General features: G+C 36.2%; 1 protein-coding gene across 2 annotated transcripts in view; it reads right to left on the bottom strand.

Annotated features, from left to right (window-relative positions):
* LOC134312203 (matrix metalloproteinase-14-like) overlaps positions 1-25,056 on the bottom strand; it is a 33,003-nt gene extending 7,947 nt beyond the window's left edge. Inside the window, exons 1-4 of one of the 2 annotated variants that reach the window (XM_062993938.1) lie at positions 24,646-25,056; positions 11,619-11,767; positions 9,692-9,814; positions 9,087-9,394 (exon numbers count right to left, since the gene is read on the bottom strand). In XM_062993938.1, the coding sequence (XP_062850008.1) occupies positions 9,087-9,394; positions 9,692-9,814; positions 11,619-11,767; positions 24,646-24,720 (655 nt within the window). In that variant the 5' untranslated portion in view covers positions 24,721-25,056. Of the gene's footprint in view, positions 1-9,086; positions 9,395-9,691; positions 9,815-11,618; positions 11,768-15,079; positions 15,159-24,645 lie in introns of those variants that run through there. The other variant, XM_062993939.1, reaches the window with a different exon arrangement.
* Between the last annotated feature and the right edge of the window lie 214 nt (positions 25,057-25,270).

Below are 25,270 nucleotides of genomic sequence, written 5' to 3'. Positions count from 1 at the left end.
CTGTATTTATATATTTTAAAGAAATCTCTCCAAAAGATATGCAATAGTGCACACTGGCCGAGTACCTTACCAGCAGAGCTTTGTAAAATGACTCCTTTTTTCCTTAAATAGCCCTGAACTTATTAGCACTACAGCTCCTGGAGTTTATAGTCCATTTGGAACTACAGTGGGTTGATTTATGCTTCCTGCCACGAGATAGACAAAGGTAATCAACCAATTACAGAGCACCCGCTCCAGGAATGGCTTCCAGCATTCTAAGAATTTCCAGATGAGAGCTGGGTCCAGGATGAGCTGGGCTAACCTTTCCAGTTAACGAGGTACTGGTTGCTGACAATGTTTAGGAGTCGCTTAATGGCACAACTGGGCATTGTACGGGCCACGTCTGGCCATTTGGCTGTCCCCAACCAGCCCGCATGAAGTCAGTGATATGTGAGTATATCCAGCTTCACTGTGAAGGCAACTAACACAAAATGTATGACTTTATAACAAGACAGATGTAAAGCTTTATGTTTAGTTTGTAGGATGTGTTTAAGGATTACAATTAAAATTATGGTACTAAACACAAAGAAAAACAAGAATTGGAACAATGCAGTCACATCAATCACATCTGAAGCTTTGCTAGCTAAACTGTAAAAGCCACAAGGACTTTTTTTTAAATAAAGTTTTACACATACATGACTGGAGCAATTAAGACCAGCTTTGTGATATTCAAAAAGAATATCCAACAAGAACAAAGGACTGAAAAACAGCAAATGCGGTAATAAGACTAAATAGCACTAGGACTTTGTGTAAAGTTCATTTACAGCATGCACATTGTTTGTGAAAGTTAATTAAATAGTTAAATAATGATGTTTTTACAACCCCAAATCAGAAAAAGTTGGGACAGTATGGAAAATGCAAATTAAATAAAAATGCAGTGTTCCTTACATAAACTTTGACTTTTATTTGATTGCAGACAATTTGAACCCAAAATATTTCATGTTTTGTCTGCTCAACTTTATTTCATTTGTTAAAATGCCCCCATTCCTGCATTTCAGACTTGCAACGCATTCCAAAAAAAACAGGTGATGTCAACAGGTGATTGTAATCATGGTTTGGTACAAAAGCAGCATCCAAGAAAAGGCTTAGTCTTTCATAAGCAAAGATGGCCAGAGGATCACTCAATAATAGCTGATATAACCACATGGGCAAGGGATTACTTTGGCAAACCTTTGTCAAGCACTGCAATACGGAGTTAAAGGCACAAATGCCACTTAAAACTTTAAGGATACATCTAGGATGGACCATCACACAATGGAAACATGTATTGTGGTCAGATGAATCAGCATTCCAGGTCTTTTTTGGAAAAAATGGACGCTGTGTGCTCTGGACCAAAGACAAAAAGGACAATCTAGACTGTTATCAGTCAGCTCTGTGTATGGAGAGACACACCCTGATCAACGCACTTCTTTCCCTCCCCTGTGCATCGTAGTTGCATCAGTTATGAGAGAGTCCCTATCTGACTTAATGCCCCACCCCTATATGAACAACAGGTCAATTGTTGTTCATGTGGCTGCTTAGCCCAGCCGGCAGGCAGAGCTGAGACCCGATACAATGTATTCGAGATCCCAGATGCGTGGAGAATTTTGAAACAAAAAATGCAACAACGACCCTGTACTGTTGCATATCTTAAGACATGTTTGCATGAAGGATGGGACAAAATAAAACCTGAAACACTGAATCACTTGGTATCCTCGCTGCCAACTTTTTTTGGAATGTGTTGCAGGCCTGAAATGCAGGAATGGATGTTTATTACAGTTTTTTTAGTTCGCTTAGACCCAATTTCTGGAACTATCTCTTCTTTTGTCCAAACTTAACACACAGCTGCCCAAACACAATATGCAGAATATCTTACACTTCTGGACAAAGCGAACACTTCACCAAAAGCTCTGTAAACTCTTGCTAGAATGGTATTTTTTAATCCAAACTCGACACACACACAGCAACTGAATAGATTTTTCTACACGACAACTACACACTGATGGAATAAATGCAAAACACTACTAGCTTGTGGTTTTTCAGTGTTCAGTGTGCAGGACTCAGCAGTCTGCTGTAAAAGTCTGTTATAGTACTCATATGTACATATGTTTTCATAAATATACAGGCTATTTATGCATAACTAGTAAATAAAAACCATAAAGTATTGTTTATTTTTGGATATGAACATTACTGAAACAAACATACTGTATATACTGTAACATTACAAAACAAAAATATAATAGGCCTGTTACTCCAAAGAAAAAAAAAAAGGGGGGGGGGGGTGCATCTTGTCTTCTGTCTGGGTCTGGCCACAACACCTCATCTACATCACAAGCAATGTCCTCTCTGGCCAGACAGCGAGGGAAGTACCGTCTGGAGTGATGTATCCACCCCTGGCACGCCCCCTCATCAATGTCACCACAGGCCTCCTCCATTGCCTGGAGAAGCGGGATGCGTTGGTGGGGCTGCCGATCATATACCTTCCACCTCCATGCTGAAAAGAACTCCTCAATGGGATTCAGGAATGGAAAGTATGGTGGAAGGTAAAGCAAAACGAATTGTGGATGATCAGTGAACCAGTTTTGGACCTAAACAGCCAGGTGGAAACTAACATTGTATCAAACAACAACGATCCTGGACTGCTTTGGTCCCTCCCCCTGGTAATGGGGAATAAGAATGTTGTGCAGTGTGTCAAGGAAGGTGATGATGTGTGCTGTGTTGTAGGGACGAAGGGTGGCATAATGAACAACACCATTCTGGCTTATAGCTGCACACATTGTGATGTTGTCACCATGCTGCCCAGGAACACGGATAGTTGTCCTATAATGTTCCTCCCCCTGCGCCTTGTTTTGGCAAGGTTGAAGCCAGTTTCGTCTGTGTAAAGGAACACAGCGGCTGCATCTAGCTCCATCACCCTCTGAAACCAAACATTACAGCATTGTATGACAGTATGAAATATACAAAGTACTCAATATTATGTTGCACAGAGCAATGGATTACAGTACCTGTGAAAGGATAGCATACTGTACCTGCACATATTCATAGCGCAGTTGCTTCACCAGTTCAGAGTTGCGCTGAAACATGACCCTGTATATCTGCTTCACGCTTACTTAATGTCTATGAAGGAGACGGCCCAGTGCAGATAAACTCACGGAATGAATATTGCTAAATGTGACATTGTCTGTAATGATGTATTGTCGTATTTGTCGAAGGCGTATGCTGTTGTCTGCTCTGACCATGTTTATGATTTCCTCTTCCTGCTCTGGGGTGAACAGCCGTCTTCTTCCTCCAGTAAGAGGTAGTCTTGCAGTTCTGCAGAAACATGATGTGAATGGTTAGTGTAAAGTGAAATGCTACTGTAAATAATGATCTGGCACTACACTGCAGTAGTACAGTGGTGTACACAGTTCAGTTGTGAGAGTTCAGTAGTATGGTATAGAAAATAGGTTTACTTACCTATTCTTGTTCCGAAAGGTCCAGATAATGTTTGCTACAGTGTAGTGGCTTAGATTAGGCTGGACCCTCTGCCCAGCCTCACGAAAACTCAACCCATGGTTGATCACATGGCCAACCAGAGTGGCCCGGATCTCATCGGTGATAGTTGCTCATGCTGGTGCTCTTGCTGGTGCTGGTGCTCTTGCTCGTGCTTGTCCTCTTCCTCGTCCTCTTCCCTGGCTTTGTCCTCTTTCTCCTGCATATGCCTCCATTTAGTGCTGGACAATAATTCGATATCGATATATATCGCGATAGAAAATGTTTCAATAACGGTGATATGATTTTTAAACAAATTCGATCGATATGCATACGTCAGTGCGTGATGACGTACGCCACAGGCACGAAGCCAGTGCTCAGCGTTACCGCTCTGATTACACTCCGCTACAACACGGTGGATATTAGCGGCAAAATGTGTTCAAATCAACAGCTGTGAGTGAACGAGCATCCACAGTCAGGGGCGGAGCCAGGGGGTGGCCACTTTGCCTGTGTTACTTTTTTGCGGAAGCATTTCTGCTCGCAGGTGTTCCCACAGGGACGCAATTCAACAGCGCACCTCAAGCAAGTAGTTCTCCACCAAAACAGTGCAGTAATACACTCAACATAATGTCAACCAACACAATTACAGAAGAAGTACTACTACTAAGTACTAATACTACTGAGTACTAATACCAGTTATTACTACTACTTCTTATTAGTTGTGGCGTGCGACGACGGGATATTCGCGTTCCACTGTTGCCAGATTGGGCGGTTTTCCTCTAAATTGGGCTGGTTTTTTTTTTTTTCAAAAACAATTTAATAGCATTTAAATAACACTTCTGTTGAAAATAGAATATTGCATGGCAGCGTATTCCAAAAAGAAACACAGGGTATTCAGTTTGTATTGCTTTATTTAATGTAGCAACCTGTGTTTAGAGTTTGGCTAAAAGTGTGTTTTAGAATTGCTAGCTGAGTGTAAGGTAGAGAATGAGCTTATAGTTTAGAGTACCAGGTCATTAGAAAGGCTATTTGAGTTAGTAATTTCTAAAATTGTGCTACTAGTACCATTTTTCGGGCCTTAGCAACTGCAAAAAACTGTAATAAATGAAATGAAGATGACCAGACAAAACATGAAATACCTCAGGTGCAAACTGTCTGCAAAAAAGAAATAAACTGTGTTTTTTTATTATTTGCATTTTTTAATGCTGTCCCAACTTTTTCTGATTTGGGGTTGTGCTTTGTTTTGGGGTTGTGCTTTCAAAGCAGAAAATAGCAACAGAGTTGGTGTGAAACTGGGACTCCCTGAGTTTAATGTATAGTTGGTTGTCTAGGAGCTGCTGCAAGGTTCGCCTTACGTGGGCTTTGTGTTTGTCAAGATGCCTACTGTAAATAAGGATGTTGTCAAAGTAGACAAGCATGTACCCAATTTAGTAAAGATGGATGCCTGCTGCTTATCCCCGAGATATGTCTAGAACTTAATTTAATCCACAAGTTACAATTTAAATTGATTAGACATAGTTCAGAAAGGCACAGACTTGGGTCTGTAGGAGCCAACAATTTACGCTGCATTGTAAGGACAAGTTTAAGGAACTGTCCAAGGCATAGATCAGGGAAAGGATATGAAAAAGATATCTAAGGTTTTGAGTGCTCCCAAGACACCAGTGGCCTGAATAATTTTTAATTTAAAGAAGCTTGGCATGGCTTTTCTGTTTGGCCAAGTTGGCCAAGGCAAGAAATACCTTGGCCATGGAGGTAAGAAAGAACCCAATAGACAATCTAAAAGAGCTCCAAAGCGAAGGGATCAGCTGTTGGATGTACAACCATCTTTGCAGTACTTCATAAATCAGGTCTTTTTGGGAGTGGCAAGACAGAAGCCACTGTTGAGTAAAGGCATATGAAAGACTTGCAAAAGAATTTTACTCACTGGGCAGAACAGCAAGCACAATGTCTGGTGAAAAACAGACAATGCACCTGGCTAAGACAATCCCTGCAGAGAAACATGGTGCAAAGGGTGCAAAAATAAGATGTTAGATATACCATGGAAAGACAGCCATCATCAGTGACGTTACTAAGAACTAGACGTTCCTCCAAAATTAATGAAAAGACAAAATGGTCCAGGAAGCTGCCAAGAGGCCTATAGTAACATTAAAGGAGCTGTGGGAATTTCTGGCAAGTACTGGTTGTGTGAGTGACAACAATCTCCTGTATTCTTCATATGAGGGTAGGGTGGAAGAAGCCCTTTCTTACACAAAAAAACATCCATGTCCCGGGTACATTTTACAAAAACCTACATAAAATTTGCCAAAAGCATATGGGAAAATGTGTTATGGAACGATGAGACCAAGTTTAAACTATTTGATCATAATTCCAAAAGGTATGTTTGGTGCAAAACAGCATTGTGCATCACCAAAAGAACATCATACCCACAGTGAAGAATGGTGGTGGCATTATGCTATGAGGCTATTTTTTCACAGCTGGAACTTGGGCTTTAAACAAGGTGGAAGGAATTTTAAACAGTTTCAAATCTCAGTTAATTTTTGCACAAAACCTTCAGGCACCTGATAAGAAGCTAAATATATACAGAAATTATCTCTAGCATGACAATGACCCAAAGCCTATCTCCACATCACCAAAAGAAGATCAAAGTTTTGGAAAACGGCCAGCCAAAACCCAGACCTGAATTGAACTAAAAATCTGTTGGGTGACTTAAAGAGGGTTGTGCCCTATTTAACACAAATTATTGGTTTGTAATGCAACAGTATTAGTTGTAACACAACAAAGTATTAGTTTAGGGTGTGCATATTTATGCAACTACATTATTGTAGGTCTTTTATTTGTATTCCCCCCTAAAAGATTTGTTTGGAAAAAAGTTTGTTTTTCAGTTGAATTGTACAGATAGGTCACAACTAGGGGTGGGTTTATAAAATAGATTTTTCGATTTTAATCGATCTTTATTTGAACGATCCGATATCGATTCATATAAATGCGAGATCGATTTTTTAAATACGCCCCTTTTTACACACACGGAAATCTATTACTATTGTTACCCCCTTTAATTTCGCGTGACCAGCCACTGTTTTTTCATGCAACGAGATCTGACCTGCACATCAGTTTAGCATGGCAGAAGCTCAAGTTATGACCACTACACAACTTTTTGCACTGATTTTCGCTCGGCTCTGGATTCGGGAGGAACTCGGTGTTCGCTCTGGGATCAAAACTCGGCTCTCAATCAATGTGAGAAACAGCGAGGGGAAACACAGGGGAGAGGTTGGAAACAGGTGGTGGAGCGCAATATAGTTTCTATCAGAATACATCAGCACACGCGAGATCGTTCTCTACAAAACAAAATATTTATTAACCTCCAACTCTCTACAGAACGATCCATGCTGCTCGTGTTGCCAAATCCACTCAGATTCATTTATTTCATCAGCGCACAAACTTTGATTGCTCGCTACTTGTTGATGTGCATGTTTGGACGTGGTATCATTAAACCTTTCATCACTTCTCACGTGTGTTTTCGTGACAAAACATAGTTTTGGAGACCAGAGAAGCTCGCCTGTGATTCCCCCTGGTGATGGATGGTGTAGTGTAAAACTCCCCATCGCCGATCAGTCGTGTAGTGTGAACATTACAGTGACCACGTGTTAATCAGAGTGTCGTGTAGTGTAAACTTGGCATAAGCTGTACAACAGCCAGGTGTATGTTTACATTACATTTACAATGTTGTAGCATGTCAGACAAATGAAAGAAAACAGTAACATTCATTTTTTATTATTATTTCATTTGTCTGACATGCTACAACATTGTAAATGTAATGTAAACATACACCTGGCTGTTGAATGTTACTGTTTTCTGATTTGGATTAATTATTTATGTAAACAAAATACACAAATATTTTTAATAATAAATGTTCTTTGTACAATTATCACATTCGTTCTCTGAACATCTTTACATATTTAAACAAAACCTGTTAATGTAACTCAAATATGCCTAAATGTGTTGAATCGAAATTGAATCGAAGATCGAATCGAATCGGGACCTTGTGAATCGGAATCGAATCGATCCAGGAAATTAGTGGCGATACCCAGCCCTAATCACAACTGTGGAAAGAGTTTTAAAATGCTTTATCTTGGCCTCATTTGGCCTATTACTAGGTGTATGTGTATGTAAATATCCACTGTAGCTGTTATAACTTTATATTCACTAAAAAAATGATAAATAAATAAGAAAATGCATTTATATCCATTCAAAATGAAATGCACAACAAAAATAATTGTGTGCAAAAAAACAACGGGTCTGAAAACTTTCCAATTCCACTGTAGCTATCTGTTTTCACATTAGGAAAATCACTGTATTTAATAGCATAAAGAAGCTATTTTGCAGCATGGTAAATATAAATTAAAATGCTGTCAATAATTGTTAAGTTTAGTTTTTGTATTTCCTTTTATGTTTACTCCTTAAGTGCATTAATGTGACTAACTAATCAGGTAAATTAATTTTGGCAATTTGGCATTTCTAACCACACCATTAATATCTAGCATTGTAATGATGCTCTTATTGTAAAATTATCTGTGAGGTTTAAGCAAGATATGATAAAAAGATATGATGTTGCCGCAGCGGTAAAGTACGCTAGCTCACCAGAGTTGGGTTTCCAGATACATCGTATCTTTACCTTTCCGACTGGGTTGGGCGGCAGCATGAACAACGTTTGGCTGTTGTTCAGGGTTATGGGGTAGAAGTCGGATCATAGGTCCTCATAACTGGTACAACTGCGGCCCCTGCTGGTTGACCCGCGGCGCCTGCACAGGGCTGAGGAATAACATTGAGGGGAGTGTGCAGTGTCTCTCGGTGTATGAACTCGGCTCATGCAGGTGAAAAATGCAGGCTGTACTGATTGCGCAGAGGGGGCGCAAGTCAGTTGAGTGGCGTCCTCAGTCAGCGGCGAAGTGTCGAATCAGTATAGAGGACGCATTCGGGGTAATTGGACATGACTAGATTGGGGGGAAAAAGTGGGAAAAAAAACAAGATATGATGTTCCAAAATTGTCCACTTTTGGCTTTGTAGTCCAGAAAACATTGTCTTAAAAGATGGGGGACAAAAAGCTGTGTTTTGGCAAATGACTGGTTGAGTCAGTAATGGAAGTAATGTTGAAAGAAAATTGGTAGGCCAGACACTTCTGGAACGAGTCACTGCAGTTTTGGCTTTGTAACTATTTTCACTTTTGCAGCATAAAGTGCTGCCTGTAAAGACCTTTTAGCTAACTTTTACATTGCTGACAATGGTTTATTTAAGTGGTGTGTATGGCTGTGGCAACCAAGCTTACTCAAGCTTGGTTGCCACAGCCATACACACCACTTAAGTAAAGTGGAATCTATCAATTCAAATGTTTTAAAATGGCTGATTAAGTAGTAAAACTGTAGTGCTTTCAAAAAAATCAATAAATTATGGCAAAATCAAAAGAACTGTAATAACAGAGGCAATCAAAAAGAAAGCAACACATTTTTCACTGCTAAGTAATGGCATAAATGCAGCTGTTCAAAATTTTCCAAGACCCTGTCCTTCCAAGATTCTCTTATTTGGCACTTTAATTTGCTTACCCCACAAATCTTGGTTGCCAATTGTCCATGGTTCTGCAGAATCAAAATGTGTATCTCCTCCCATGCCATTGCCAGGAAAGTAGGCATGTGCCAGAAACCCTCCTTCACCATCAAATGGACTGGCATCACCATGGAAACCTTCAGCAAAGAAGATCATGATGTCTGCAAAGTCAGAGACCTTGTCCCTTATGTAACTATAAGGGATCTCTTTAAATCGCAAAGGGCTGACCATCTCCCATACTTTGAATGCTTTACGGATTGCCTCATAGGTCTCATACTCCCCAATCTTAGGGGTATAGTTCTGTATACTAAAAGAAAAAAAAACAGAAAAACAAAATGGGTTTGGAGGGAAAAAATCCAGAAAATTTAGACCACAGTAAAACGTATTTAGAGATGGTAGGGGAGGTTAATGAATAAATGAAAAATAGAAAGATTAGCATTACAGACAAGTTTTCCATATGCATGGGAATCTTGGTGAAACATTTTTATGAAGAATTAAATCAGTGTTAACTAATAATCATGCAGTATGGGTAAAGGTAACAAAGATGAGTTTAAATCTTTTTTTTGTCAAGTTTTGCATATCAGCAACATAATTTGTCTCCCACCAGAAAGTGACCTCCTTTTTCTCCCACTTCAATGCCTGGATAGCATATCGTTTCTTTCTTAAGTTGCTTTTCAGCTCTGCACCAAACTTATCTGGAACACCACAGCGAGGCTTCTTCATTGCCCTGAAAATCATATTTCAATGTTAGCCGAGGTAAAAAAAAAAAAAAAAGAAAAAGTACACAAAATTTTAGTACACCAATGCACACTAAGTGTACGTACTACTAATTAGGAAGCTAAAAGTGTGTTCAAATTCAACAGCTACTTTTGTATTTATTACACTATAATTATAAAGAAGTAAAAAGCATATGTTTAATTGTACAATAGTACGGTTAGAGCATTACTGTTGCACTTGTGCAAACTGGACAATGTACAAACCTTGTTTTCAGAAAAGTTGGGACATTTTGCATAATAAAAGAAAAATCTGTGATTTGTAAATTCTTTTGAACCCTTACTTTACTGACAAAAGTACAAGGAAATAACTTTAAATGTTTTGGCTGATAAACTTGATTTTATCTTGTAAACATTTTGAATTAAAAGCCTGCAATCTATTAGTAAAAGGTTGAGTAAGGGACAAAGTAAGAGTAAAAAGTTTATAGAATATTTAAGTTACACCATTTTTAAACATTCTGCAAATATTAGGTGAACTGGTCTCAGTCGTGTTATCGACTTGTCAGGTGTCTACACAGACAGATTGGCTGTGTCTGTTGGGTAAAATGGTTGAATTAGGGACTCTGCTGGCTGGTCGAAGGCACCTGCACAGAGATAGTCAATAATGGAGAGCAGTGTGTGACTCTACAGCCACATGGGCTTGGGTGTACTTTTGAAAATCATTGTCACTTAACACAGTGCTCCACTGCATCAGGAAATGCAACCTGAAACTCTATTGTGCAAAAAGTACATCAATTTTATGCAGAAATCTGCCAAGTTTTCAGGTCCTGAGCTCATCTCAGATGTACCAAAACACACTGCAAACATGTGCTGTAGTCAGATGAGTCAGCATGTTAGCTTGTTCTCTGTGCACCATCCAAAAAAGACCATCCAGACTGTTATCAGCAAAAGGTGCAAATGCCACATCTGATGTTGTACGTGGGTAAATCAGTGCCAAAGGCATGAGTGACTTGCAAAAATGTGGAGGTACCACTGTTGACTGAGGCATATTTTGGGATTTTCCAGTGTCTTATCTGGTCCAGTTTCACTGCACAAACCAGTCTCAATCAAACTGAAAACAAACAGTAGTCAGTACTTCATCAATTTAAGTGACACTGATTAATCCCTTATAATGTTCAGCTCTTCTAGTAGGATTTTCCTGACATGTACTTATTTGCATCTTACAGCAAAAGCAATGGTCCACAAAGCATTAAAGGGATCTCATTGTTGAAGGTTATCATTTAGGAGAAGCATAAAAATATTTTACTAAGGCATTACATTTACCATAGAACACAGCAACAGCAATTTGAATTTGAGGTCTAGTGTTTTTCTGATGAGACATTTGACAACACAGTAGTGATTATGCCACTTTTATTGTAATTACGAGATGCTTTATGTTTTTTAAGGGTCAAGCAAAGAAGGGTGAAAAATCTGTTGATCTATGCTCTATGCATCCAGGTACACAAATCCACAAAGTTGAATCAGTTCATCTGGACACAAGTTTGTTGTAGAGATACGTTTCGTCACTCAATGACTTCTTCAGACTGAAGGGGATATAGAGCATACTTTCTAGAGAAATATCATCTGGTCTTATAAAACAAAAATAGAACTGTCTGCACATAATGACCATCATTATGTATGGAGATAAACACTATCCCAACCATCAAGCACAGGGTGGCAGAATGATGATGTGGGGTTTACTTTGCTGCAAGAGGGATTATTTATTTTATGCTGCAGAATGGACTATTTAGACAGAAATTAGGTTTGAAGTTGACTTACTCCAGGGTTTTAGAATCCAGATTTCCTGTGATAGTTAGACCATAGAATCGCTGCATCGCGGCAATGGCAGAGTTAACGGATTGAGGAGAACGGGCTACTTGCATCCGGAGATCACCTGGAGGCAGGTACCCATATTGTTGCAGCCAAGCCTAGTGGACAAACAAATAAAAATTTAATGGTGACTATTAATATTTTAAATCTACAAAATAATGTGTTTTTTAAATCATTTTCAATACAACCTAAAATATTTTTACAAAAAAGGAAAATGCAATCAAAAATATCTTTACAAAAAGGCTTTAATGTTTAAGACAGAAATCAGAAGTGAATAAGAAACAGGAAAAAAAACAAGTTTGGACATTTTTAAAAAACTTTTAAAAATTTTTTTTAAACTTGTTTTTCTCAATCGCTAAAACACTAAAACCCATTCTTGGAACACATCTGTAAACCGCGAAAACTTGTCTATTGAATGAATCACTTTTTTCACAAAACCTTAAACCATTTTTTCCTAGTTTGACAGTTTCATATCCGATTCAACCTTTTTGCAAAACTCTAAACACATTCTCTAAACATTCTCACTGACAAACACAAATTTTGCATGGTAGCACACTTTGATGCAAAATGTCACACACATACCACAAAGATTAAACACAACAAACACACTATTGTCATCCACTACATGTTAAAACTGTGCACACGTGTCATATCAGTAAATAGGATTAAAATTAGTAGGTAAACAGAATAAAAGTCAGTTCAAATGCATGTGGCATTTCTGAGCTGTATTGTGACTAGCAATGGAGGGCAACGATAGAAGAAGAGAAGAGCGTGTCAGAGGTGGTGGCGAAGAGAAAGATGAGGATGATCAAGAACAAGAGCAGTCATATCAAATACTGTATTCTGTGTAAAGCAGCACATGTATACAACATGAGGTCTGTCATGATGTGTCACATTTAAACTAAAACCCATGGAGAGGCCCCATGAATGTTTATATTTGGACAAAGCTGGATTTAGTCTCACAAAGAGGTGGAGAAGAGGTCTCAACATAACTGGTCAACATGCAATTATAGAAATGCCTGTCCATAGTTGTGGCAATGTGACCATGTAGCCTAGCGTTTAAGGTACTGGACTAGTAAGCAGAAGGTTGCAGGTTCAAACCCCACCACTGCCAGATTGCCACTGTTGGGCCCTTGAGCAAGGCCCTTAACCTTCAGTTGCATAGATTGTATACTGTAAGTTGCTTTGGATAAAAGCGTCTGCTAAATGCTGAAAATGTAAATGTAAACTATATGTGCGGCCATCAACAGCAATGGGGTTCTGCATCACCATGTTACATTAGGGCCCTACAACACAGAACATCTAACATTACTGGATGGTCTACAAGACGCTTTGCTTGGACTTGAGCAGGGGGATCCTGAGCTGAGAAAGCATCCTGTGTATGTTGTCGTTTGGGACAATGTGAGTTTTCACCATTGTCAAAACATATGTGAGTGGATTATCAACCAGGTTTCATAAATCTAAGCCTTCCACCATACTCTCCCTTCCTATGCTTCCTATTTGAGGAATTCTTCTCAGCATACCCAGAAAGATCTACTCCAGTCAATGGATGCAGCATGTGATGACATTAGAGTGGATTCTTTTCAAGCCTGGATTCGGCATGCAAAATTTTTTTTTTTCATTGTCTAGATATTGCCTGTGATGTAGATGAAGTCCTGTGGCCTGACCCAGCCCAGAGAAATAATGCTGAGGCAGAATAAATGATTGACATTGTAAACTGTATATACAATAAATAAATATACTGTACATTGCACTTCATATACTGTATTTATTTTGTTGGTTCTCTAGTATATAAAAATAAATTCATCAGTAAATATGTTTTCATGTATACAAAAAAAATTCAGAATTCCTGAATAAAGATTCTTGGTTTTGCCAAGTCAGAACCAAAAGACTAACTGTCGACCTGGTGTCAACCAGGTGTTGTTCGACTGTACGCTTGCCTTCATGCTCTGCCATCTGGGTGCCGGTGGATGTACTGCACCATGAAATGACCAGGTTGTTTATAGTAATGACAGACTGTTTTCAAAAGCACAACTGCTTCTTCCATTTCAGTTTCACTTCCCAAATATACTGTTATTGGCTTTGAGCTTCCGTGATCACCCAGGATGGCTTCCACCTCTTTCACTGTGGTTAGTGTCTTGCACATACTTTTTGGTTTGGATAACTGCTGCTGCTGTAGAAGTGATGGCACACAGTGAAGGCCACAGCCTCAGAGAAAAGTGGCCAATGCCAGACCTTCTTACGTACAACAGAAATTCCCCATACACTAATCCCATATGCTAAATGTTGGCAGCTAGTGGGCCATGTTGTTTCCCTTTGTCGTCGTTTGTGGTTGTTGAGATTTTGTTGAATGTGCATGGGCCATGCACACTTCCAAACCACCTTCCAAGATCTTTTTACGCCATGTTACGCTGTCCACTGGTGCAAGGTCTGCCAGTGATTGAAAGAAATTGAAGCCTCTAATGGTGATGGCGGGTATGGTAGATGGCCATCTAGTGGTGATGGCCCCACATGAAACCCCACCTTTCCACCTAGACACTAAAAAAAATTGTTGAACAATACCCATAATCTCATAAAACACATTTATAAAAACCTTTATGCCACAATATTTGCTACAACAAAATAATTTTTGTACATTTTGCTGTGAAGGTTAACAACTAAACCAGGATTTTGCACTGAAGCAAAACAGAGAATATAATACATAAGAATATAAGTGATAGTAAGTAAGTAATATAAAACAGTAATATAAGTAAATAAGTGTATCTCGATGTTATAAGGTCATATTAAAAAAATCTAAATTTTATTGGTTAAATAATTTTATAATGGTTTCTGTTCCATTGTGAATGTTAAATGATTATTATTACTACTTACAATTGTGTTAAATACTTAAAAATGTTTTAATTATACCGTACATTTAGCCTGCTACTTAAATTTGACATTAGCAAATAATATATAAAATGCAATAACATACAATAACTTACCTGTATTAAAAACAAAATTTTAATTATGGGTTGCACTTTGCTAGTGTATAATATAAAATATTTAGCATTAAAAAAAACTTTAATGTCAGTTTATTCCTTTTTGTAGCCAAAACTTTATATAATAACATGTTAATCAGTTAACTGCCTTTAATACTATCGTTTTATGATTTGTATGTTTTTTTTTTCTTTACACAAATACTGTATTTAAATAACAGACTGTTGTTGAAATGCTGTAATAGTTTCTCTTTCTCACAGATAATAATACCTTTTTTGGTTCTTCTGTCAAAAGCACATTATTGGCTCAGCAGCAGCATATTCAATAAATCACAGAGGAGCCCCCCAAAAAAACAGCCATAAAACAACAGACACATCTGAATTTAGTGTAATTACTTTAAAATCTATCTTCAACCAATAATTTTTAATAAGCACCTGATGTTTGCTAAATGCATCTGGGACTTGGTCTGGAACCACATTCTGTGCCCAAACACTTAAGGTGAGTGGAACCCTGGACGATCTGGAGAGGTAGTGGAAGAAAGAATGGTGTCAAATTTCCTGCTCTGTTTTCTTTAACCTTATAAGATGTTACACAGAAAGAGTAAGTGCTGATTTCTTGGCTCAAAGAGATTGTACAAAGTATTATAATAGTGCATGTGGTTTTGTTAAAAATAATAATTTCTTGATTTTTCTAATTTATTCAGTGTGGGATTAAGCTAATTCCAGAGAGCGAGAGAGCATGGAAAATTTTTTAATCTGAACTTTTCTGTAGAGCTAAATTTTGTTTAGTTTTTTATCAGCTGAATAGGACAGCAAATAATAAAAAAATGAATGATAGTATTTTAGAGTAAGAACACATTTTGTTAAAACTGCCATGTCACAATCGTTCAAACCCAAATGTTTGCAAAATGCAAAACAACTGACTTCTATTTTTTATTTCTAATGCAGGTGAAATTTACTGAGTTTCGCTGAATCAGTTCAAACTACCATACACTTCACTAAAACAAAGAAAATGGAAACTTATTTCCACACATTTGTATACATTTGATTATGAAACAGGGCCTCATGAATCCCAAACATACATAAACAATAGTGTTTTCCTAAATCTTTTCACAATATTATGTATTATGACAGTGAAACTGTCATCAAAATTATTTGCAATCTTGTGTTAAGACTTTTTTTTTATTGATAATTCACTCATGAAGTTTGGCACAAAGTGGTAAGCCATGACCTATCTTTGAAAATACCACGACTTTGTTGGATACTTCTTTTATACCCAACTATGAAACCCTTACCTATTACTATTGAATGCATTAAATTCAAAATGTGTTTATATTTACAAGATACAACCAAGTTCATCAGTCAAATCATTAAAAAATTTTTATTGCACTTTTGTCAAATAAATAAAGGTTCAAAAGAATTAACAAATCACAGATTCTGGCTTTTGTTGCATTTTATAAAACGCCCCAATTTATCTAAAAAAGGGGTTTGTATGTTAGTTATAATAATACTTTTATTTTATGTGTTCATTATTTATTCGCATTGTTATTGTTGCTAACACTATTACTTTATTACGTTATTAGTAATAAAAACATGCTAAAAGCCCATGGCACTAATTTAGCTCTTGGAGCTGCGGTATGCTACCGCGGTCACGCCATCTGAACTTTAAAAAAGCTCGGTCGCGCTATCTGCACTTAAAGTTTTACTGCGCGTTTAAACAGTATTTTACGGTAGCCGAAGCGTTAATGAGAGTAGAGCTGCTGTTTACAGATTAATAAACATAATCTACCGTATTCTGATACACGAAATCCACTACATTAAACACAAGCATTTATTCTGTTATTAATGAAATACATTACATATGTTTTTACTGTGAGTAAAGTGTCTATTTGGTTGTATACAGACCGCTCTTTGAAGACTAATAAAATGAACAAATCAAATTGTTATCAAGTGCCACCTATACTGTCATGAAGAACACTTAGTCTAGTACACATAGTGTAATTTTGGGACAATTTTACTGTAGAAATTTGGAGTAATGTCATAACAAACTTCAGTAAAGTGTCTATTTGGTTGAATACAGACCCCATTTTGAAGATCAATACCATTACCAAATCAAATTGTTATCAAGTTCCCCCCATACTGTCATGAAGAACACTTAGTTTAGTACCTATGGTGTGATTTTGGGACATTTTTACAGAAGGAATTTGAAATGATGGCATGGCAAACTTATGTAAAATGTCAATTCGGTTGCGTTTACACTACTTTTAAAGTCAAATAAAATTAACAAATCAAATTGTTATCAAGTTCCACCCATACTGTCATAAAGAACACTTACTCTAGTACTCAGTGTGATTTTGGGGCAATTTTACTGTAGGAATTTGAAATAATCAAATAATGACATAACAAACTTGAGTAAAGTGTCTATTTGGTAGTGTACAGACCACTATTTGAAGATCAATGAAATTAACAAATCAAATTGTTATCAAGTGCCACCCATACTGTCATGAAGAACACTTACTCTAGTACTCATGATGTTATTTTGGGACAATTTTACTGTAGGAATTTGAAATAATGGCATGGCAAACTTATGTAAAGAGTCAATTTAGTTCAGTTTACACTACATTTAAAGTCCAATAAAATTAACAAATCAAATTGTTATCAAGTGCCACCTATACTGTCATAAAGAACACTTACTCTAGTACTCATGGTGTGATTGTGGGACATTTTTACTGTAGGAATTTGAAATAATGGCATAACAAACTTGAGTAAAGTGTCTATTTGGTAGTGTACAGACCACTATTTGAAGATCAATAAAATTAACAAATCAAATTGTTATCAAGTGCCACCTATACTGTCATGAAGAACACTTACTTACGTACTCATAGTGTGATTTTGGGACATTTTTACTGTACAAATTTGAAATAATGGCATTGCAAACTTATGTAAAATTTCAATTCGGTTGAGTTTACACTATATTTAAAGTCCAATAAAATTAACAAATCGAATTGTTATCAAGTGCCACCCATACTGTCATAAAGAACACTTACTCTAGTACTCATGGTGTGATTGTGGGACATTTTTACTGTAGGAATTTGAAATAATGGCATAACAAACTTGAGTAAAGTGTCTATTTGGTAGTGTACAGACCACTATTTGAAGATCAATGAAATTAACAAATCAAATTGTTATCAAGTGCCACCTATACTGTCATGAAGAACACTTACTTACGTACTCATAGTGTGATTTTGGGACATTTTTACTGTACAAATTTGAAATAATGGCATTGCAAACTTATGTAAAATTTCAATTCGGTTGAGTTTACACTATATTTAAAGTCCAATAAAATTAACAAATCGAATTGTTATCAAGTGCCACCCATACTGTCATAAAGAACACTTACTCTAGTACTCATGGTGTGATTTTGGGACATTTTCACTGTAGAAACTTAAAATAATGGAATGGAAAACTTATGTAAAATGTCAATTCGGTTGTGTTTAGACAATTTTTAAAGTCCAATAAAATGTGCAAATTAAATTATTATTAAATGCAACCCATATAGCTATGAAGAACATATATTTTTGTACTCACCACGTTATTCTGGGACAATTTTACTGTAGAAATTTGCAGTAATGTGATGATAAACTTGTGTAAAGTGTTTATTCGGTATAAGTCCAATAAAATAATGTAATCAAATTGTTATCAAATGGCACTACTATGGTAATAAAGAGTAATTACTCTAGTACACAGGTTGTAATTGTGAGACAATTTAACTGTAGTAATTTGGAGTAATGGAATGGCAAACTTGTAAATGTCTATTCAGTTGTGCTAAGACCATTATTTGAAGATCAATACATTTAGCAAATCCACTCTAATCATGAAGAACACTTACTCTTGTACTATTATTATATTTATGAGACAATTTTACTGTAGGAATTTGGAGTTAAGTGTCTATTTGGTTGTGTTCAGACCACATTTTAAAGTCTAATAAAATAAGCAAATCAAATTGTTATTGAATTCCACCCCAATGACCATGAAGAACACTTAGTCTAGTACTCATGGTGTGATTTTGGGACAATTTAACTGTAGGAATTTAAAATAATGGAATGGCAAACTTATGTAATGTGTCCATTCGGTTGTTTTTAAACCACTTTTTGAAGATCAATAAAAAAAGAAAATCAAATGTTTATCAAATGCGACCTCTAGATTCATGAAGTACACTTAGTCCAGCACTTATATGTTTTGACTTTGGGATAATTTTACTGTAGAAATTTGATATAATGGGATGGCAAACTTGTAATTAGTAACTGACAATATTACATTAATCCTTGAATGTCAATGGCTTTTTTTTGTTACAAGAATAAATTATTTATTTATTATTTACACACATACTATTTTAAGTAATATATTATTTAAAGCATGTCGTATTAAAATTATTTCATTATTTGTTAATGCTTGATCACCATGTTCAGATAATTAACACTTTGGACCAATTATGCAAATTTGTGATGCCATTATCCAAATTTCAGCAGTAAAATTGTCTTAAAATCACAACATGAGTACTAGAGTAAGTGTTCTTGATGAATGTAAGGGTGGTATTTAATAACAATTTGATTTGCTTATTTTATTGATCTTACTAGAGTAAGTGCTCTTTATGATCATAGTGGTCTCATTTGATAACAATTTGATTTGCTTTTAATTGGATTTCAGAAGGTGGTTTTAACAACACCGAATATACACTTTATGTGGATTTGCCATCCTGTCACTCTAAATTCCTACAGTAAATTGTCTCAATATCACAACATGAATACAAGAGTAAATGTTCTTTATGAATGTAATGGTGGCTTTTAATAATAATTTGATTTGCTTATTTAATTGTACTTCAAAATGTGGTGTTAACACAAACAGACACTTTACATAGGTTTGCCATCCGATTTCTCTACAATAAGTGTTCATCGTGGTTCTTTTGGTGTAATTTTACACTTTACATAAGTTTGCCATCACATTAAACCAGATTCCTACAATAAAATAGTCCCAAAAATTTTATTGATCTTCAAAAATTGGTCTGTACACAACCAAATAGACACTTTACTCAAGTTTGTTATTACATTACTCCAAATTCCTACAGTAAAATTGTCCCAAAATCACACCATGAGTACTAGAGTAAGTGTTCTTCATGACTGTATGGGTGGAACTTGATAACAATTTGATTTGTTAATTGTATTGTACTTTAAATGTGGTGTAAACTGAACTGAATTGACACTTTACATAAGTTTGCCATGCCATTATTTCAAATTCCTACAGTAAAAATGTCCAAAAATCCCACCAGGAGTACTAGAGTAAGTGTTCTTTATGACAGTATAGGTGGCACTTGAGAACAATTTGATTTGTTAATGTTATTGATCTTCAAGAAGTGTTTTGTACACAACCAAATAGACACTTTACTGAAGTTCATCACCACATTACTCCAAATTTCTACAGTAAAATTGTCCCAAAATCACACTATGAGTACTAGAGTAAGTGTTCTTCATGACTGTATAGGTGGCACTTGATAACAATTTGATTTGTTAATGTTATTGATCTTCAAAGAATGGACTGTACACTACCAAATAGACACTTTCCTCAAGTTTGCAATGCCATTATTTCAAATTCCTAGAGTAAAATGTCCACAAATCACACCATGAGTACTAGAGTAAGTGTTCTCTATGACAGTATGGGTGGAACTTGATAACAATTTGATTTGTTTATTTTATTGGACTTTAAATATAGTGTAAACACAACCAAATTGACATTTTACAAAAGTTTGTTATGCCATTATTTTAAATTCCTACAGTAAAAATGTCCCAAAATCACACTATGAGTACTAGAGTAAGTGTTCTTCATGACAGTATAGGTGGCACTTGAGAACAATTCGATTTGTTAATGTTATTGATCTTCAAGAAGTGTTTTGTACACAACCAAATAGACACTTTACTCAAGTTCATCACCACATTACTCCAAATTTCTACAGTAAAATTGTCCCAAAATCACACTATGAGTACTAGAGTAAGTGTTCTTCATGACTGTATGGGTGGCACTTGATAACAATTTGATTTGTTAATTTTATTGGACTTTATTGTGTAAACCAAACTGAATTGACATTTTACATAAGTTTGCGATGCCATTATTTTAAATTCCTACAGTAAAATTGTCCCAAAATCACACTATGAGTACTAGAGTAAGGGTTCTTCATGACAGTATGGGTGGCACTTGATAACAATTTGATTTGTTAATTTTATTGATTTTTAAAAAGTGGTCTAAACACAACCGAATTGACACTATACATAAGTTTGCCATGCCATTATTTCAAATTCCTAAAGTAAAAATGTCCCAAAATCACACTTTGTGTACTAGGGTAAGTGTTTTTTATGACTGAATGGGTGGAACTTGATAACAATTTGATTTGTTTATTTTATTGGACTTTAAATATAATGTAAACACTACCAAATTGACATTTTACATAAGTTTGCAATGCCATTATTTCAAATTCCTACAGTAAAAATTTCCCCAAATCACACCATGAGTACTACAGTAAGGGTTCTTCATGATTGTATGGGTGGCACTTGATAACAATTTGATTTATTATTTTTATTGATCTTCAAAACGTGGTCTGTACACTACCAAATAAACACTTTACTCAAGTTTGTTATCACATTACTCCAAATTTCTACTGTAAAAATGTCCCAAAATTACACCATGAGTACTAGAGTAAGTGTTCTTCATGACTGTATGGGTGGCACTTGATAACAATTTGATTTGTTAATTTTATTGGACTTTAAATATTGTGTAAACACAACCAAATTGACATTTTACAAAAGTTTGTTATGCCATTATTTTAAATTCCTACAGTAAAAATGTCCCAAAATCACACTATGAGTACTAGAGTAAGTGTTCTTCATGACAGTATAGGTGGCACTTGAGAACAATTCGATTTGTTAATGTTATTGATCTTCAAGGAGTGTTTTGTACACAACCAAATAGACACTTTACTCAAGTTCATCACCACATTACTCCAAATTTCTACAGTAAAATTGTCCCAAAATCACACTATGAGTACTAGAGTAAGTGTTCTTCATGACTGTATAGGTGGCACTTGATAACAATTTGATTTGTTAATTTTATTGATTTTTAAAAAGTGGTCTAAACACAACCGAATTGACACTTTACATACAGTAAGTTTGCCATGCCATTATTTCAAATTCCTATGGGTGGCACTTGATAACAATTTGATTTGTTAATTTTATTGGACTTTATTGTGTAAACTAAACTGAATTGACATTTTACATAAGTTTGCGATGCCATTATTTTAAATTCCTACAGTAAAAATGTCCCAAAATTACACCATGAGTACTAGAGTAAGGGTTCTTCATGACAGTATGGGTGGCACTTGATAACAATTTGATTTGTTAATTTTATTGTACTTTAAATGTAGTGTAAACACAACCAAATCAACATTTTTCTTAAGTTTGCCATGCCATTATTTTAAATTCCTACAGTAAAATTGTCCCAAAATCACACCATGGATACTAGAGTAAGTGTACTTAATGGCAGCATGGGTGGAACTTGATAACAATTTGAATTGTTAATTTTATTGGACTTTAAATGTAGTGTAAACACAACCCAATTGACATTTTTCTTAAGTTTGTCATCCCATTATTTTAAATTCCTACAGTAAAATTGTCCCAAAATGACACTATGTGTACTAGAGTAAGTGTACTTAATGCCAGTATGGGTGGAATCTGATAACAATTTGATTTGTTGATTTTATTGATCCTCAAATAATAGTGTAATCACAACCGAATGGACATTTTACATATGTTTTACATCCCATTATTTCAAATTCCTACAGTAAAATTGTCCCAAAATCACACCATGTGTACTAGAGTAAGTGTACTTAATGCCAGTATGGGTAAAACCTGATAACAATTTGATTTGTTGATTTTATTGATTCTCAAATAATGGTCTAATCACAACCCAAATGACATTTTTCTTAAGTTTGCCATGCCATTATTTTAAATTCCTACAGTAAAATTGTCCCAAAATCACACCATGGGTACTAGAGTAAGTGTACTTAATGCCAGTATGGATGGAACCTAATAACAATTTGATTTGTTAATTTTATTGATCTTTAAAGAGGGGTCTGTATTCAACCAAATAGACACTTTTCTCACAGTAAAAACATTTGTAATTTATTCCATTAATAACAGAATTAATGCTCTTGTTTAATGTAGTGGTTTTTGTGTATTATAATACAGTACATTATGTTTATTAAGCTATAAAAAGCAGGCTCAGTCTGTTCGACGCTTTGATTACCGTATAACACGGTTTAAACGCGCAGTAAAACTTTAAGTGCAGATAGCGCGACCAAGCTTTTTTTAAAGTGCAGATGGCGTGACCGCGGTGATATGCTTACTCAGAAGCAGGGATGGACTGGCCATCGGGAGGGTCGGGAGTTTTCCCGGTGGGCCGTTCTGTTTGTGGGCCGCTGAGAGAGTGAAAACTAAATTCTGTTTTAAATATTCCTGAATAATAATCCTGAAGTGTGCATTGGCCCACCACAGTATTCTCACTGCATATCCATTGGCCAATCACAGAAATGTCCCTCCCCCAGGATAAACCGTAATCACAAGCACCAGAATGAGTGCGAGATGGAGAAAGGGTCGAAAAAGCGTAAGCAGAAAAAGCCCGTGATAAAACACAGAAAAAGCTGCAAGCAGATGCAGAAAAGTGCAGGAAACTGGACAACCTGTTTGGCAGTGAGGAACCACAGCACAGCCAAAGAGCAGAAAAGGAAAAGTTAGCGTTCAGTGACTCGGCTTCGTTAGTAACGCCGTTTAAGAAGAGACTGTGGGCCCATCTCAAATGTCGCCTATGCCCTACTTAGGGTACTTCCTAACAGTACAAAACATTTCTAACAGTACAAAACATTTCTTTTACAAGTCACTGAATGATTAATAAGTAGTTATCTAAGCTACTGTTGGATATCAGGGGCTTTAAAGCAGCCGTTTTAAGGACGATTTTTGTAAAAGTTCTATGATGTCATGTCCAAGTGCACTACATAGGGCGGTGGATATAATTTGAGACGGTACCATTAGTCTCTGCTCTTCAGAAAAAGTAAACACTATCTTGTCCTCTATAATACAGAAAGGAAAATGCAGCTGTTCAGGACATTTTTTAGAGTGATTATGTGCATAGCTCACATGGTTAATTTCCCTTGTCAACATGTAAAGTATTTACACATGCGATTTATTTCTTTGCTCATCGGAGCAATGCACTAATTTGGAACAAACGTGAATCACGTGTGAATAAAAGTGCGAAAAAAGCATATTTACCAGTGTTAAAGGTTAAATGAAAGAAAGGTTTAATTTTATTTTTTACATTTACATTTACATTTTCAGCATTTAGCAGACGCTTTTATCCAAAGCGACTTACAATTTTATTTCTTGCGGTTTAATGAAACAGGATGGGGAAATCCAATAGAACCATTTAAGAAATTGTTAATTTTATGTGTGTGATAGATGGATAGAACTATTAATCCCAAAGGAAAGTTGGAAATATATATAATTGTTTGTAGTTATGTTTTTATTATTTTAATTTTTATTATAGTGAGTTAATAACTTTAGTGGTAAGATAGATGAAAACTATTAATATCAATCATCTAACATTTGAGTAGGGGGTGATATGTGTGGCGCGATGTGCTTGTAGTGGGCTGGTGAAGAAAAAAGTCCAGGGCTGAATTTTGTTCCCAGTCCAGCCCTGCTCAGAAGTGAATCAAAACAAACGGCGGAAAGACTTTTTATGATTTAACAGAACAGTAAGAATCCGAACGATCACTTCGCAACATCAAAAAACTTGTCTGAAACATTTGATTGTAACAAATATGTCTTTCTTTTTTGATTCTAGACTCGTATTATACACTCAATCATCCCGCTGAATGTTCCAATAACAAGCCCGCACTTCCTTACCTCCGGACTGAAGTCTGCTTTGAGCGGCCCACCTTGAACGCACAGCCAGAGTGCGAACAAAAGGAATAACTCCATGAGTGTTTGTCTTTGATGTATGCCTTCTGTCGTTAAGCGAAGTCTGATATGATGTAGTTGAACGTTTTGTTGCCCTTTTTATTTAAACATCACTATGCGTGAGTGTAATAAAGCAAGAGCGTTTCTTCAAACTACTGAAACATCACCAATTAACGAAACCGTAAACAAGCAAGTTTTGCTCTAACTTTCGAAAGCGAATAATTGTTTTATTCGCCAAAAGTCGATGGTACTTCTATTGTCCCTTTACCTAATAATACTTTAAAAAGATTTAAGCAACAATAATTCAGCTTAAAGTGCAGCCATTTTCTTTCAGCTGTTGACGTGGTCTTTCTACCAGTTGTGCTTGGCAGAACTAGTAAACGCTGGTCCAAAATCCTCCTTTCCTAATCGACCTGCCCCATTTCTTAAATTTGCAGTGTTATGTATCAAGCCTCTTAAAGCAGAAAAAAAGTACTCCCCCACTTCAAACCACAGACCCTATACGTTATGCAACTTAATTTCATTACCCTAAAAACACCTCAAAGTAGGTAACTTACACTATTTTTCCCAA

The sequence above is a fragment of the Trichomycterus rosablanca genome, chromosome 4, assembly GCF_030014385.1.
Source record: "Trichomycterus rosablanca isolate fTriRos1 chromosome 4, fTriRos1.hap1, whole genome shotgun sequence".
Classification (NCBI taxonomy): Eukaryota; Metazoa; Chordata; class Actinopteri; order Siluriformes; family Trichomycteridae; genus Trichomycterus; species Trichomycterus rosablanca.
This window is presented reverse-complemented; position numbering and strand designations above follow the sequence as displayed.